This window comes from Martes martes, assembly GCF_963455335.1.
Source record: "Martes martes genome assembly, chromosome: 8".
NCBI classification, from domain to species: Eukaryota; Metazoa; Chordata; class Mammalia; order Carnivora; family Mustelidae; genus Martes; species Martes martes.
In genome coordinates, this window is record NC_137895.1 from 38,860,403 (window position 1) to 38,878,564 (window position 18,162).

General features: G+C 42.6%; 1 protein-coding gene across 1 annotated transcript in view; it reads left to right on the forward strand.

Moving 5' to 3' along the window:
- Nucleotides 1–15,770: 15,770 nt before the first annotated feature.
- The window catches only part of PAWR (pro-apoptotic WT1 regulator), a 119,179-nt gene continuing 116,787 nt past the window's right edge, over nucleotides 15,771–18,162 (forward strand). The window contains exon 1 of the mRNA XM_080811429.1: nucleotides 15,771–16,589. Within this exon, the coding sequence (XP_080667555.1) occupies nucleotides 16,071–16,589 (519 nt within the window). The 5' untranslated portion in view covers nucleotides 15,771–16,070. The remainder of the gene's footprint in view (nucleotides 16,590–18,162) is intronic.

Genomic DNA, 18,162 nt, shown 5'->3' on the forward strand with positions numbered 1-18,162 from the left:
AGTCTCCATGTATTTGCGTTCTTTCCAAATTTCCTCTTGTGATTGAGTTCGAGCTTCAGAGCATTGTGGTCTGAAAATATGCAGGGAATGATCTCGATCTTTTGGTACCGATTGAGACCTGATTTATGACCCAGGATGTGGTCTATTCTGGAGAATGTTCCATGTGCACTAGAGAAGAATGTATATTCTGTTGCTTTGGGATGGAATGTTCTGAATATATCTGTGATGTCCATCTGGTCCAGTGTGTCATTTAAGGCCTTTATTTCCTTGTTGATCTTTTGCTTAGATGATCTGTCCATTTCAGTGAGGGGAGTGTTAAAGTCCCCTGCTATTATTGTATTACTGTCGATGTATTTCTTTGATTTTGTTATTAATTGGTTTATATAGTTGGCTGCTCCCATGTTAGGGGCATAGATATTTAAGATTGTTAGATCTTCTTGTTGGACAGACCCTTTGAGTATGATATAGTGTCCTTCCTCATCTCTTATTATAGTCTTTGGCTTAAAATCTAATTGATCTGATATAAGGATTGCCACCCCAGCTTTCTTCTGATGTCCATTAGCATGGTACATTGTTTTCCACCCCCTCACTTTAAATCTGGAGGTGTCTTCGGGTCTAAAATGAGTTTCTTGTAGGCAGCATATGGATGGGTTTTGTTTTTTTATCCATTCTGATACCCTGTGTCTTTTGATTGGGGCATTTAGCCCATTAACATTCAGGGTAACTATTGAGAGATATGAATTTAGTGCCATTGTATTGCCTGTAAGATGATTGTTACTGTATATTGTTTCTGTTTCTTTCTGATCTACTACTTTTAGGGTCTCTCTTTGCTTAGAGGACCCCTTTCAATATTTCCTGTAGAGCTGGTTTGGTGTTTGCAAATTCTTTCAGCTTTTGTTTGTCCTGGAAGCTCTTTATCTCTCCTTCTATTTTCAATGATAGCCTAGCCGGATATAGTATTCTTGGCTGCATGTTTTTCTCGTTTAGTGCTCTGAATATATCATGCCAGTTCTTTCTGGCCTGCCAGGTCTCTGTGGATAGGTCCGCTGCCAATCTAATGTTTTTACCCTTGTATGTTACAGACTTCTTTTCCCGGGCTGCTTTCAGGATTTTCTCTTTGTCGCTAAGACTTGTAAATTTTACTATCAGGTGACGAGGTGTGGACCTATTTTTATTGATTTTGAGGGGCGTTCTTAGCATCTCCTGGATTTTGATGTTTGTTCCCTTTGCCATATTAGGGAAATTCTCTCCAATAATTGTCTCCAATATACCTTCTGCTCCCCTCTCTCTTTCTTCTTCTTCTGGAATCCCAATTATTCTAATGTTGTGTCGTCTTATGGTGTCACTTATCTCTCGAATCCTCTCCTCGTGTTCCAGTAGTTGTTTGTCTCTCTTTTGCTCAGCTTCTTTATTCTCTGTCATTTGGTCTTCTATGTCACTAATTCTTTCTTCTGCCTCATTTATCCTGGCAGTGAGAGCTTCCATTTTTGATTGCACCTCATGAATAGCTTTTTTGATTTCAACTTGGTTAGATTTTAGTTCTTTTATTTCTCCAGAAAGGGCTTTTATCTCTCCGGAGAGGGTTTCTCTAATATCTTCTATGCCTTTTTCGAGCCCGGCTAGAACCTTGAGAATTGTCATTCTGAACTCTAGATCTGTCATGCTACCTATGTCTGTATTGATTAGGTCTCCAGCCTTCGGTACGGCCTCTTGTTCTTTTTTTTGAGGTGAGTTTTTCCGCCTTGTCATTTTGTCCAGGTAGGATTTGCTTTCTCCTGCTGTGGAATTCCGCTGTTCTTGGTGACTGAAGTTGGTTTTGGATGGTTTCTTGTTGATCTTCTGGGGGAGGGGCCTGTTGTAGTGATTCTCAAGTGTCTTTGCCGCAGGCGGAATTGCACCGCCCTTGCCAGGGGCCGGGCTAAGTAATCCGCTCGGGTTCGCTTTCGGGAGCTTTTGTTCCCTGAGCGCTTTCCGTAGAGTTCCGGAGGACGGGAATGAAGATGGCGGCCTCCCAATCTCTCGGCCCAGAGGAGCCGAGAGCTTGGGGTTCCGCTCCTCAGTGTGCTCTCAGAGCAAAGCGCCCAATAGCCCCGCCTCCCTGGCTTGCGGTCGCGCCTCGAGGAAAGCAGTCAATTGTTGGAGCTGGAGAAAAGCGCCGGGTCGCTTTTGTCTCCGTGGCCTCCGGCCGCGCTCCGAGCCCACCCAGCCTGCGACCGGCACAAGGTAACCCCGGGCTTAGAGCTCACTCCTCGGCTTTGTCGCTATAGCCGGCTTCCCCGCTCTAATACCTGCGAGCTCTGCGGCACTCAGACACCCCCAGTCCTTCTGTGACCCCGCGGGTCCTGGGGTTATGCTGACCCCGCCTGGGTTTCCCCCCAGTTTAGCCTCTGGAGCGATGTCTCCCAGTGGAGCAGAGTTTTAAAAGTCCCGATTGCTGGGTGCCGGCCCCTCCCCCCGGGGTCTATCTTCCCGTCGCTTTGGATTCACTTCTCCGCAGGTCCTACCTTTCAGAAAGTGATCGATTTTCTGTTTCTGGGATTGTTGCTCTTCTTCTCTTCGATTTCCCGTTGGATTTATAGGTGTTCACAATGGTTAGATAAGCTATCTAGCTGATCTCCTGCTACCCGATGTCGTCTCAGCCTGCTACTTCTCCGCCATCTTGACTCCTCCCCCCCTGCCTGCATACCTTTTGAGAAGTATTTCTATGCAGAGCTCCTGCTGTAGACCAGACACTAGGATGCAAAGATGAGAGGGAAGGGGCTGCTTAGGTTTACCAAGTGCTGTGGTTTGTCTAAGGCAGTTGTTCTTAGTCCTAAGAATCACTGATTATGAAACCCTAAAATTTTGATGAAACCGAAACAAATCTTTCACGGAAAAATGCACAGAAACTAGTCTGTTTGCATTTAGTTTGCTTTATAGCATTGAAAATAAATGCCTTTGACATATAATATAGGATGGGCTCAGGAATCAGACAGCTATGTGCTGAAGTACTTGGTTTTATCATGTACTAGCTGTGACACTGGACAAATTACTTACTGTCTCTATGCCTCAGTTTGCTGATCTGTCAAAGGAATATTAGTGCTCCCTTGATAGGACTGTTGAGAATCGTTAGGTGTTACACACGAAGTGACAGCGCAGTCCCTGGTGTGTAGTAAGCAAGGACTTACTGCTATTAGTGTTATTATGCAAAATATTGTCTTCATTAGAGTGTCAATAAAATCAAAAGCAACCTTAACTGTACTCAGTAGTAAATTCCAGTGAAAGGATGCTTTTGATTTGAATAAGAAGTTGGGTTATGTAAAAAAAAAAAAAAAAAAAGTTATGTCATTCATGTCATCCACTTGATTTCACTTCTTTTTTAGTGGTAATAAACACTGAAAACATTGGCTCCTACAGGTCAAAAACATACCCCAAGATTAAGTTGAATTCCTGCTTCATCATCACCACTATAAATTAATGAAACTATCTTTGGTTAGGTATATTGTTAAAGCTTTCTGGGGGGGGCCAAAAAGGATTAGTTTGTGTTTTAATTTTAAAGTCATTGGAGCAGAAGCAACTTGTAAAAGAATTCTATGGTGTTTGGGGATATTGAAGATTTCTGTTTGTAGGGAAATTAATAAGACTTTCTCAGTGGGGGGTGCCTGGGTGGCTCAGTTGTTAAGCATCTGCCTTCAGTTCAGGTCATGATCCCAGGGTCCTGGGATCAAGCCCCACATTGGGCTCCCCGCTTGGCGGGAGTCCTGCTTGTCCCTCTCCCACTCCCCCTGCTTGTGTTCCCTCTCTCGCTGTCTCTCTCTATATGTCAAATAGATAAAATCTTTAAAAAAAAAAAAAAAACAAACTTTCTCAGTGGGCTTCAGACCATAGAAAGCCCTCCGCTCACTGGAAAGCTTACAGTGTTGCCTGCATTCTATCTTCGCTTCCTGAAATGGTGCTCAGCTATGAATTGGTGGGTTCCTTTTAGCAGTATCTGTAATACCCTTTGTAGAGCCTTAAATCAAAAGATTTGCTTTAGTCTCCTGGTCAGAAATATCTATGATGTAACAAAACCAGGAAGGAACTCCTCTTAATTATATTGTTCTGAGAACTGTTCTCTCTCTCTCTCTCTCACTGTCTCTGTCTTTGTCTCTGCCTCTCTCTCTCCTTAGAGCACACATACAACTTAAGCATGACGTTCAATCACATACTTGAAGATGTATTCTTTGTAAAGTTAGTGGACTAAGTGCAATAGAGAAGAGCTTCCTACTCTGATCTCTTTTCTAGTCAAAATTTCTTGAAAAGGCTGAGGTCAGGACCAGGCTGTGATAGAGTTGATGACTTTCACAGCAGTAAACAAGACGCCTTTGAGAATTGCTGGCACGAATCAATTCCTGTTGATGCTGAAGGCAATGAGTCATGACGACGCGTGGAGCACCTTCAGCAAAGTCGCTCAACCAGGTATGTTACCGCGCCCAGAGAACCAAACACTCTTTCTGCACGAAGCTTTCCTTGACAAAGACATATTTTTTCACTATTTGGAACATGACAATGAATTGTCAAGTTTCTGAAACGGGAGCAGAAAAATTGGAATACTTCTTGAGTATATAAATATATTTATATAGATATATAAATATAAATATAAAAATATATAATATAAAAATATATAAATATGTAGCATTTATATATTTGTTTATATATTTAATAATAATAAATTATTATTTAATTTGCACACTGATGCCATTGAAGAAGTATTCCAATATCTATGTTTATATATTTATATAAAACATATTTTATATAAATATATAAATACATACATATGTATTTATATATCAAATCTATTTATATAATATTTATATATGTAAATATATTATGTATAATATTTAAAATAGAATATATATTTATATATGTAAAATAATATAAACAAATATATTATTAAATAAATAATAATAAAGAGCTTGTTGAAATGAGAGGCATCAGCAGTTTCTTCCAGTTGTTTGCCTATTGAATGAAAGTGGTTTAGGAGATGATTTAGCGACATGTTTCCAGATGTTAGAGGGAAGATCAGTGATTATCAAGGGGATTGTGACCTCTGAAATTGGTATACCTTCAGTTTTCTTCCTTTGTCCCAAGCAATAAACCACTTCAAATATTTCCAGGGTACATGGCTCCATTAAATATTCTACAATTTTGATTCTTCTTTTGCTTGGCATAAAAAACAGGGCTGTTTTAAGGTTGCCCCAAGACGTGATGGGCAAGTACCATTTTGTTAAAGATTTGGCCTTTTAAAAATCAAACCTTGTCTTATAAAATGATTTATCCAAGTCCAGAAATTTTCCTTTAAAAATTACTTTAAATTCTAGCATATTTTAAACATATAAAAGTATAGAAAATAATATAACAAAGAGCCTAGGTCCTCCCCATCCCCCATTGAAATTTAACAAATGTTAATGATTTGAAACATTTATCTTAGATCTCTTTTATTTTTTATTTTTTAAAAGATTTATTTATTTTAAAGGGAGAAAGAAAGAGTCGGGGGGGTGGGGTGGGGAAAGGGAGAGTGAGCTTTAAGCGGACTCCATGCTGAGCACGGAGCCTGAGGTAGGGCTCAATCACAACACTGAGACCATGAATTGAGTGGAAACAAAGAGTTTGATGCTTAACTGACTGCGCCACCCAGGTGCCCCGATCTCTTCTATTTTTTAAATAATAAAACATAAATACATACATAAAGCAAATTATAGTTCCTCTATCTTTTTCTCCCATCTGTCCTCAGGAGTCACTAATACACTGAATTTGGTGGTTTGCTGTGTTTGTGTTTATATTATAAAAGTATGTATTTGTCAAATATATGCATATGTTTATTTTTATTATACATTTTAGAAATTTATATGAATAGTATAAACCCATTTGAAACTGGGTTTTAAAGATGTTTCTGAAATGCTCTAAATGTTCTGTTGTATTAATAAACTGTAAATTTATATATTCACTCTCCTGCTAACTACAGGTACATCTCCACATTTTCAGTATTATGATAAGTACTGCAGTGAAGAACCTTTATGTCCGTGTGTCCCTGTGTTCATGTCCAAGTTTCTCTAGGGGAGATACCTGAGAGTACCATCACTGGATTGTCAGGAAATCACATCTTTGTGGTATATATATACAATGGAATACTATTCAGCCATCAAAAGAAATGAAATCTTGCCATTTGCTACGACATGGATTGAACTAGAGGGTATTATGCTGAGTGAAATAAGTCAATCAGAGAAAGACAATTATTTGGTCTCTCTGATATGAGGAATTTGAGAAGCAAGGTGGGGTTTGCGGGGAGGGGTGGGTAGGGAAGGAAAAAATGAAACAAGATAGGATCGGGAGGGAAACAAACCATAAGAGACTCTTAATCTCATGAAACAAACAGGGTTGTTGGGGGGGTGGGAGGGTGGGGATAGGGTGGTGGGGTTATAGACATTGGGGAGGGTATGCGCTATGGTGAGTGTTATGAAATGTGTAGGCCTGATGATTCACAGACCTGTACCCCCGGGGCAAATAATACATCAGATGTTACTAAAAAAAAAAAAAATCATCAACTTAGCCAGGTAAAAGGGGAAGCAGTGTGTTCCTTTACTCTGAACAATTTTGACACCAAATGTTGGGGGGTGGGTTCTCACACTAACCAGTTCCAGTTCTCTCACTCTCTGAACACTAATCAGATGTCCTACAATTAATTCAGTGGTAACATTAACTACCTGGAGTTAGCGCAGCCCCCACTGGTTAGTGATCCAATCCCATAAGACTGCAACAGTGAGTAAAGATGACTCTTCCAAGAATTTTGACTGAACACCATAGGAGAAATGGGACATTGACGAGAATAGATCCTCTAGTCAAGGGAAGTTTTTTTGTTTTTTTGTTTTTTGCTTTAAGAGGATGCTAGAGTCAGAATAATGGCCCCCAAAGTGTTTCCAGGCCCGGCTTCCTAGAACCTGTGAGTATGTTGAATTATGGCAAAGGAGAATTAAGGTTGAAGATGGGATTAAGGTTGCTAATCAGCTAACTCTAAAATAAATTATCCTGGAATATGCAGGTACCCGCAATGCAATCGTGGATCCTTACAAGTGGAAAAGGGAGGCAGAAGAGAGAATCATAGGGATTTGTGATAATGAAAGGAAGATACAGAGAGATACAACATTGCTTATTTTGAAAATGGGGGAAGAGGACCTGGAGCCAAGGAATGTGGGAGGTTCTAACTGTTGGAAACGGCAAGGAAACAGATTCTTCCAGAAACCCTCCCAAAAGGAGGGCAGCCCTGTCAGTCCCCTCATTTTTGATGAGTGAGACCCACGTGGGACATCTACTATAGAACTATACGATGATAAAGTGTTTAAGATGCTAGGTCTGTGAAATTTTGTTAGAGCAATAAATAGAAAATTAATACAGAAGGGATTACTAGAGTTTATTTGTATGTTGAAGGGGATGATTTAATAGAGAACGAGGAATTGATTATGCACAAGAGGAGAGTATGGTAGCAGGAGCAAACCCCTGAGAAGGGAAAGACACAGATGGCAGAACTGCTTTTGAAAGGAGTAGAGAACTTCATCTTAAAGAAAGAAGGCAGAGAGTACATCCACGTATAGGAAAGTGGGTAGAGCTGTCTTAGGAATACGAGGAGCTCTGCTCTGATCGGTCCTACTTTAGTCAATGAAATAGGAAAGCAAGTTCATCAACTGAGTGCCAGGGTGGAGTAAGGGGTACTGGACGTTTAAGGGACTGATGTGAACTAGTCATTCTGGAGCACAGAAGAGCAAGCTTACGAGGACTGCAGGATTGCTAGACTGTACGGACTGTCCAGTTGAGACTATGGTCGTACATTTCAAGTAGGGTTAGAAAGCGTGCCCTACTGTTTTTAATTAACCTTATTTAGCTGAGCGGGTACAGGCACAGAGGAGGCTAATAACAATCAACTTTAGAATCTAAGCTGGGTAAGGAAGTTAGGACATGGAAAAATAGCGAAAAATCGGTGGGATCAACAGAAACAAAATGGTTGGTGGGGGTACTGGAGTAAGTGTGCTAGAGGAGTAGGAGGTAGTGGTTGGGAAATGGGATGTTTAAGCTGGGAATCTGGAGGTGCACTGGCTGGTGATGACAAAGTCAAGAGACTGACTGTGGAGCTGCCTAACTAAGGTGGGATTAAAGAGGAAAAGATTATTGGAAGTAAAGTCAAGTATCTGAGATGCCAGAAGATTGGATAGGTTATCTTTACAAGTTATCACTAAGAAGTGACATAAATAGGAGAAGACAGTCAGCCAGGAGCTAAGATCCTCAGTGATTCAGAGTGGTGGGGAAGTTGGCTAGTGACCCCAACAAAGAGGTTGCCCCTTATAGGGGTTGGCAAGTCTAGTTGAAACAGAAGCTCTTTCCTAACTAGGATATATTTCATAATACAAGCCATAAGATTATAAATGCTGAGTATATTATTTTCTTTTTTGATGGAAATAGTATGAAATAGAATTTATCAGAGTTCCTGTGTGTATGGTACATTAATCTACATATTTGTACTGCAAATAGAGGATACGTCTGTGTGTAAAGTCATCTATTTTGTGCATAGTAAGTAATAATAAAATCAATAATAAAAATGCAGACAAAATAGTATTATAAAATATGCCAGAGTAAAATAAATTAGGTTGTCTTTCTGGGTTTTGCAATGTTTATGGCATTTTTCAATTTATTAAAACTTACAATTTTTAAAGCTGCCTTATTCTAAAAATTTTCTTACACATTCTTTTTCTTTCTTTTTTTTTTTTTTTAAGATTTTATCCATTTATTTGACAGAGATCACAAGTAGGCAGAGAGGCAGGCAGAGAGAAGGAAGCAGGCTCCCTGCCGAGCAGAGAGCTCGATGCGGGACTCGATCCCAGGACCCTGGGACCATGACCCAAGCTGAAGGCAGAGGCCTTAACCCACTGAACCACCCAGGTGCCCCCACATTCTTTTTCTTAATGAAGTTTCTTAAGTTATATAAGCCTCAGATACCACAAGACCTAGGTCTTTCCTGGATAAGCCACAAATGTGGCCTAAGATTACCAGAAGTCAAGGGAAAACTTACAAGCTATATAACACATAGTTTTACTATGGTTAAAAAACCCCACAAAACCATTAACAAAAGGAATATGCTGCTATTCTTTTTTTCCTTCCACAGAATGGGATTATAACGTGCATTTGGTTATGTAAACTGGTTTTTGCATTTTAATTGAATAAGCCCTACTCCATATTTTTATTTGTCTGTTTTTTACTACTCCATATCTTTACAAAGACTTTTATCTTTGTAAAGATTTTTATTTATGATACTGGTTTTCATGCTTTTTTGACTCTGCTTACCATATGGAATGAACTTCACATGCTCTCAGGGGGGCTCCTCCCACAATTGAGACCAACAGGTCATCAAACAACCTTCACCTTTACGTGAGGGCTTTTCTCTAATGCTTTTCTTTTTTCTTTTTTAAAAAATCCTAACAGCCAACTAACTCGACCATGGCCCATTAAGGGGTCATGACTGCAATGTGAAAGGCTCTGTCTCATACCATCATTTTATTTTATTTCTATTTTTATATATTGAAGTATAGCTAGCACATAATGTTACATTAGTTTCAGGTGTATGATGTAGTGATTCAGCAACTCTGTTATGCTGTGCTCACTGCAAGTGTAGCTACTGTCTATCACTGTACAGTGCTATTACAGTACCATGTAACTATATTTAATATTAGTGTCAGGCATTTTTCCTAGTTTTTATTATAATAGGAACATTATGTAATATCACGTGCCACATCTTTATAGACAGCCTAGAGACAATACATCTCATGAGTTCTTTCTCACAGTGTCTATCAATAGGTGCTTATGATGTAATTCAATAAGGAGATGTAGAGGGCTCTACTCATCTGGCCTCAACACAGATTAGATTTCAAAGTATCTGGAAATCTGCAAATTGGATGGATTAGACTTCCTGTTAAACATACCAGGCAGAATACACATGTTTACCTCTATGCCCTCAAGTAATTTTACCAAAACAAAAATAAACTAATAAACCAGTCACAACAAAGGGGACGGAAGACAAGAACAAAATGTTGGAAGATGGAAAATGGGAAACAGACATTAGCAGAGCAGAGAAAGGTGACTTCCAACCACCTGCAAGAGACAGAACTGACAAGAAATAACCCTTATTGTCCGGAAGAAAGCTCAGAAATTGGAGGCAGAAGCATGTACTTCCAAAAACAGAAGAAGGTGGTGAAAACAGAAGAATTAGTTGAAAATCTGTGAAAGGAACAGTTAGATTCTTAAGTCCCTTCTATAAGGCCCAGGAGCAAGGAGGCTGTCTCCTCTGATCCTGCCAGAGACCCGGAAGTTTACACTCTGCAGTTGCTGAATCTCAAATGTACTGAACTTGTGTACTCTGGGAATATTGAGCATAGGTATGGGGTAAAACTTGCATATTGAGTAATGAGACTTCCCAAGTCCTCTTTCCCTACTTGGCACCTGAAATGGTTGACAACTGGCCACACAGGCAGAAACGCAAGTTCTCTCAGAGAAACTGTTCTGGCCAAGAGAAAAGTCCCATGGATGCTGACATTTGACACATGCCTCCACAGAATGCCTGGGTCCAAACATTAGCCTCCTAAATGAGGACCATCGGTCCACAAGCTCTGCCTTTTCACGGAAGAGCATCCAGTCAGCTTTTTAGTACTTCTGTCTTAAATATGAATGAATGGCAGATGGAGGAGGAAATCTTCTAACAGAAAGATGAAGGCTAAAGCAATCAAAAAGTGAAAAAAGGAACATATAGATGAGAGAGAGTGCAGGACCAGTAGAAGAAAAGTTAAAGAAATTCCCTTTGGGAGAGAAAAGATGGTGAATCTATGACATAAGAACATGATGATATGGATGGAAAAAGAACACTTAGAGAATAAGAAACAAATCTTACAAAAAAAATGGTGGCAGAAACAGAAAATTGGATGGAAATGTTGGCATATAAAATAGAGGAAATTTCACTGAAAGTAGAATAACATGCGAAAGAGATGGAAACAGGAAAAGAGTAAACATTTATTAGAGAATGTTTAGAATTTAAACATTTATTTAACAAAAGTTCTAGAGAGAACAGAGAAAACTGAAGAGAAGAATTACCAAAGATAATACGATAAGGAAATTTCCCAGCTAAAGGGCAGATGGCAGACTGAAAGGGCCCACCGAGTGCTAATAGTATAATGAAAAAAGGCTAAATCAAGGCAAATCCAAGAAATTCCAGAAGATTTGGGTTAAAAAGTTCAGAAAATTCCAGAGAGAAAACACAAAGGAATCAGAATGCCTTTGGTCTTCTCAGCATCAACTCTGGAAACTAGAAGACAATATAGTGACACCTTTTTTCTTTTTTCTAAAGAGAGAGAGACAGAGTGTGGGATGGGGGAGGACAGAGGGAGAGAATCTTGTGCAGACCCCCTGCTGAGATAGAGTGTTCCCCATCCACCACTCCCCACACAGGACTTCATGTCATGGACCCTGAGATCATGACCTGAGCCGAAATCAAGAGTTGGATGCCCAACCAACTGAGCCACCAGGCACTCTGTGACTCCCTTAAAATTATGAAGGAAATGATTTCTAACCTAGAGTTCCACACCCCACAAACTGTTGAGTGTGAAGATAGATTAAAAACATTTTCCAATACACAGTGTCTTCAGGAATGTGTAATCCTATCTCCAGAATAAACTGAAATTGTACTCCACTGAAACAATGGGGGAAGAAAGGAAAGAGGGCAATATGGGATTCAGGAAACAAGAGGTTTGCATAGGAATGATTCCCAGGATGTTAGGGAAACAATCCTAGGATCACCATAGAGCCATGAGCTATTAAAGTCAGCCCAGATCACAGCAGGGGATGGAGGGCTCCAAAGAGATATCTCCAAGAAAACGAGAAATAGAACTTATAGATTACCTGACATGACTAATTGTACTGAGAGGAGAAAAATTTGGATTTCAATTTATGACTGGTATATGGAATATGATGAAATTATTTTAAAAATGTTAAGTTTTAACTGTGGAGGAAAAAGAAATAGCTGTGTAACAAGACAAAAGTTGTAAAAATGCAGTCATAGTACACTGCATGTCTCAGCTGTGAACAATATTTGCATAGTCATAACACAACAAACATTAAATGTTTATTTAATAAAATTGTAATATAAATAGAGGAGGAGTTTAGGAGTAAGAAAAGTGTATGCGTAGTTAGCCTAAGAGCTAAATTTTCTTTTTTTCTAGTAGGAAGTCAATAAAGTATGTCTAAAAATGAAGAAGGAGCTGCTAAGGGTATTAAAATTAATATGATGATTTATATTAGCAGAAACAGATATAAGAATTCAAAATTTGGGGTAGGGTTTTGGGAGTGGGAAGGCTGGTAGGGCATTGTTGTCTTTTGTAATAATCCTTGCAGAACTAAAGTATTTACCTTCTAAGACTATGCATGTATTATTTTGATTTTAGAGGGTGAATTGCATATGTTCTAGAAATGCTTGCATGAAGGCACAATGACTATTCCTCAATATCCTATTAATTATTTCAATACATACAAATGGGCTATTTCACATCATAGCTAATCCACTGCCTGGAAAACATGAAGTAAGACTTAACATTTAGAGTGAATTTCATTTAGACATATTACAATGAATCCTTTTATTTGTTAGCATCATCATATTTACTTTTCTTAAGGGCAAGTGTATCACCAATATTAGTTATTTTAGAGCTAGCTCAGTTCTCAACTGGGGAAGATTCTTCCCTTCAGGGAACATTTGGCAAAGTCACAACTGGGGGACAGGGGCAGCCACTGGTATCCAGTGGCTACAAGCCAAAGATGCTGCTAAACATCTTACAATGGACAGGACAAACCCCCAGGAATTACCAAGTCCTCAATGTCAGTAGTGCCATGGTTGAGAAACCATGCTCTGAGTCTTTGAGGATTATTTCATCAGAACGCTTAACACAAAGATTGATGATATGCAAACATTTTGCAATTTAGGACTGACTCAGCTAAATAGCTTGGTGCAGGGCTGGAAGCAGTCTGACTGTGAAATACATCTTTGGAAATGAGAATGGTAAGGTAAAGACAAAAGGTATAATAAATGATAACAATAATAATACACAGTGCTTTGTACCTCAATAATCTCTTTCATCCATGGTTCCTAGGGCATTTATAGACTAATAATAACTACTCTGGTTCTCATATACTACCTTTTATCCAAGGATCTCAGGCACCTTCACAACACTCTCACAATGTAGGAAGTATCATTATCCCCATTTTATATGTAAGTAAACAGAGGCACAAAAGTTAAGCAACTTGCCCAAAGCCACAGGAGTCAGTAGTAGCCAATTCCTGAGTCAGAGCCTATTAATACTAACTAGTCCAAAAGTGTGTGATAAATTCATGTGCCATAAGTGTTATTCTAGTTTATTCTCTGTCCATAATTTTCAAATTAATATTGTATTCTTTATCTTGATCTTTTTTGCCTGCCTTCTCTCTTCCCACACTTGTCCCCCACTTCTTAGAGACCAAAAATTGTTTGATATCCTGTTAACAAGAGTATATTTACTGAGTGTCTTCCTTGAACCAAGCATAGTGTTGATTCTTATAATAGCTTAAAAATACATGCTGTTGTTACTGATTTTATAGTAAAGAAAGCTGAGTTTCAGAGAATTTAAACAACACCTCCAAGATCTCTCAGCTACTTAAGAATTTGTGTTCAGGCACACTGAATCCTCTTTCCACTGTATCCTGCAGGCCCCTCCAGGTGAAAATCCTTTGGTAAGTTAAAAAGCATTAATGTGAATCTGTCTAATGCCCAACCCTTCTACTACCCCCTTAAAACTCAGAAAACAAAACACTCTAGTGAATCTGTAATTGAGGAATTTCAGGTGGCACACCCAGGATGGTACCACTTAGGCTCAGCCTTTGAAACCAATTCCCAAGGAAGGCCTTTAATTTTCTAAGGATTTTTCCAGAGTTCTCTCCCTGCTACCCACATGTTCACCCCAACAGCCAGACCAAAGAGAGAACTGTGTGACTTTCCCTCTGAGAAATAAATAGCATGTGAATCACTTTCTCCCAATCTCATTCTTGTGGCAGGCACACATTGACTGCCCACCCACCATGTGCCACCTGGGCAAAACAGGAATACTAAGTAGGAAGAGAGATTTATGTTAGGTAAGAGTGTGACTCAGGGCTCGCTTACTTTTTTTTTTTTTTTTTCAAAGTGGTGACCTGGCAATTGTAGGCTGTGACAATGATGTGCCCTGGCTCCACTTGTAATATAGTGAGATCTGGCTCTCGAGGTGTGTGATGGTGGCATTCCACCCAGCCCTGATCCAGAAATGTTAGATGACTTGCATCTGAGGATAAGATATACCCTATGACATGTTCAAGATAGAAAAATAGAGTCAATCACCGCCCCAGGTCACATCAGATCAGCATCAATGCAGCTCTGGTATCTTGGTAGAGAGGTTTACTGTTAAATTCTCTCTGTAAAGAGGTGTAGAGAAGGGTTAAAAGGACAATTCCAAATAGGATTCGGATGCCAATGCAAAACACTGTTAAAATGAGTTTTTCGTTTTCTCTTGCAAGCCTAAAATAGTAGTAAACCCTTGACAGTTCACTGATAATTTAAGCCCTTCCTTCTTTCAGCCCACCCTTTCACCCAGAAACTACAGGCTTTGCTCAGAGAGAAGGGTCTGGGTTTGTTTCGGTTTTTTGTTGTTGTTGTTGTTGTTGTTTTCCAACTCTTCTGCCTGCCACTCTAGTACATCTGAAGAGGGGGCAGCGACCAGGAAAAGTGACGCGCGACTGTTTTCCCATCCCAGCCAGTCAGGGCTGAATCATCCTAACTTCACTGCATTTTCCCCCTCGGCCAGCCCCATTCGAGATTTTCCCTCGAAGAATATATCTTGTACTTAAAAGGAAGAGCGGTGGGAGACGGAGAGGCGGAGAGGCGGAGAACAGGAGCGGGGTGCAGGGCGTGGAGGGCTGTCCCGCTCCGAGTCAGCGTTGCCGCGGGGCCCGCCGCTGCAGGGCCGCGAGCCCAGGAATGTGCGGTGGGACAGGCGGGCGCGGGGCGGGCTGCAGCGGCGGGCTGGACCGGGCGGCGCGCACCTGAGCGCCGGGGGCGGGGCGTCGGCGGGCACGACCCCCCGCACTGCGCGCCGCGCCCCTCGCGCGCCGTCTCGGCCCTTTCCGCCCGCGCTTCGGCGCCGCTCGGTTCCCCTCCCGCCCCTCGCACCCTCCCTCTCTCCCTCCCTCTGGCCCGGCGGAGCTGTGAGATCTGGCCGCGAGTTTGCAACAGCTCCTTCCGCGCCGCCGGGCGGGCTCACCTGGACGCCTACTCCCAGACCCACGCCTCGCCCCCCACCAAAACTCTTCTCAGGTAAGGGGCTTCTTGGGCCGCCCGAGCTCGACCCTCCCGACGCGGCTGGACAGCTGGTGTGTGTACGCGTCCCGCCTCCTCAGCGAGCCGCCAGGGGCTTCGCGCCTCGCCCAGGAACGAAGGTGTTGGTGGTGGGGACCTTGGCCCACGGTGGCCGGAGCGAGGGGCAGGAGATCCGACGGACCGACAGGTGGAGGGGTCTGGCCCTGGTCCCCCGACCGCCGCAGGCGCAGACCCCGGTGGGGATGGGGCGGGCGGGCCGGGGGTGGGGACAGGCCCTTTTCTCCTCCCCTCGAGGGGCGGCGATCGTCCAGGCCCGCTGTGTAGGTGCGTCGGAGAAACTTTGCAGGGTGGGGACTCGGCAGCCACTTGCCGGCGGGGACTGGTCAGAGCGCTCTGCGGGGGGCGGGGGGCTCCGAGGCGGGCCGGCGGGCAGACCCTCCGGCCGGGCGAGGGACCTAAACGCTTCTCTTCCCCGCCCCCTTTTGTGTTTCCCCTCAGACTCACCGGCCACCGGGGGAGCCTCGGCCGCCCCCGCGCCCGGGGGTCGTTCCCTCGCATCCTCCCGGCCTCGGGAAGGCAAAGGCGGCGGCGGCGGCCTGAGCGGGGCTGGGCGGCCTGAGGTGAGAGCCCGGCCGGCCCCGCTGGGAATATGGCGACCGGTGGCTACCGGACCAGCAGCGGCAGCACCACAGACTTCCTGGAGGAGTGGAAGGCGAAGCGCGAGAAGATGCGCGCCAAGCAGAACCCCCCGGGCCCGGCTGCTCCGAGCGGGGGCGTCAGTGACGCGACCGGGAAGCCCCCGGCCGGGGCTCCGGGCACCTCGGCCGCAGCCGCCGCCAACGAGCTCAACAACAACCTCCCGGGCGGCGCGGCCGCACCTGCCGCCCCCGGCTCTGGGGGCGTGAACTGCGCGGTGGGCCCCGCGGCGCTGCCCCGGTCCACCCCCGGCTCCCGGCGGCCCGAAGACGAGCCGCCCCCCACGGCCACCGCCGCGGTCTCCGCCTCGGGGGCACCGCCGGCCCGGGGCGACGAGGAGGAGCGGGACGGCGCCCCGGAGAAAGGCAAGAGCTCGGGCCCCAGTGCCAGGAAAGGCAAGGGGCAGATCGAGAAGAGAAAGCTGCGGGAGAAGCGTCGCTCCACCGGCGTGGTCAACATCCCCGCGGCAGAGGTGAGCGGGCGGGGGCGGCGGGGGGGAGCTCCCCCGGCTCCCGGGCTGCCGGGTTTCCTCGCTCTAGCCCGTCCGGTATTACTTATCCTTTCACTGGGTTAGGCAGGCAAAGGGTGATGGAGTTTTACTCAGTGCTTCCTGGGAAGTTCCCCAAACCCCAAGTGGGACACGTGCTTTTCAGGCTTCCTGGCTGAGGTCTCAAGATTCAGGATCCTTCTCTGTAGCGGTGGAAAGACAAAACTCCTAAAACTTGCTCCCAGAGTTGCCCACCTAGGGTTGTTTGTTTTCGCTTAATCAGTTAGAAAAATTGATTAATGGCGATGACGACATACTAAGTTTAGTTTCCCACGTGTCTATCTGAAGTTATCAGATTGTTTATCTCTTTTCTCTTGACAGTGTTTAATAGCACCTGTAAAAAAACGTGTCCTTAGCACTATCCAGCACAACTTTTTCAGTGTATCCAGATGAGTATCCAAAAAAGATATTACTGTTTTATCTATAAACCAGCTTTGGGGAAGAGCGCTCCTCAGCCCCCCACCCCGCAGTTAATTCTGAGTGATAGGACAGTAGGAACGTTGTAGTAATCCATAGTTCTTTTTGCTAAGATGATCTTTCCTTGTATTTAAGTATTTGGCTCTGTATATTGTGGAAAAGAGTTGTGGTAGGGGTTTTGTTTTTGTTTTGTATTTTTGAGCTGTCTCAACATTCCTGCAGGCAGCAGCATCTTCCTATTAGAGAGAGTGGTGAAACATTTTTACTTAATGTGTAACCGCACCTATCTCTGCCCTCAAAAAAAAAAAAAAAAAAGTCCTAAACAATTTTGGTTACTTTAATAGAAGCGCACTGGTTTTGGGAAGTGATTACACAACTTTGTTTCACCCAAAGTAGTTGCATCTTTTTCTCATTGGCTCTTTAGGTTTTTTTATTTTTTTACATTTTTTTTACTTGTGGCTTTCTAATTTATTCAACTTTGATGACCAGTAAATAATAAGAATATACTAACTTTAATTGTGATTTAAGTAAAAGCATTCGAAGTTAGGGTGTGTGTCAAACATACCTAACTTTTTAAGTGTTAATATGTTTTCCATACCTGGAAAATTATGGTTTGTCTTTGCATATTTTTATATGCATGTTTCAGACATTTTTATCAGCCAGCAGAACTGTCCTCTGTGGTTTGCTACTTGCACAAAAGATCTGTTATTCATTAAATTGCTTTAAAAGGAATTTCATGAGAGTGGTAATCAAATTTCTAGGTGTTTTTTTTTTTTTTTTTTTTAGTTAAAAATATGAAGATTAAGGGGAAACTAAAGACAAGGCTTTGGAAAAGCTACATTCCTCAACTTTATTTTTAAAAGTAGCTGATGGTCCAAATAAAAGAATTAGTCATTTCAATCTTTTCCTCATTGTTCATCTGACAGGGGTCTTATTTTGGGAAATATTTTGGCAGATGTTAAACTTCATTTTTTGTCTGGCTGCTTGTGCTAGAATTGTTACTTCTCAAGTACCTTTTTTTTTTTTTTTTTTTAAACAAGGGTAATGTTTACTGGGGGAAATAAATGTGGTGTATCTTATG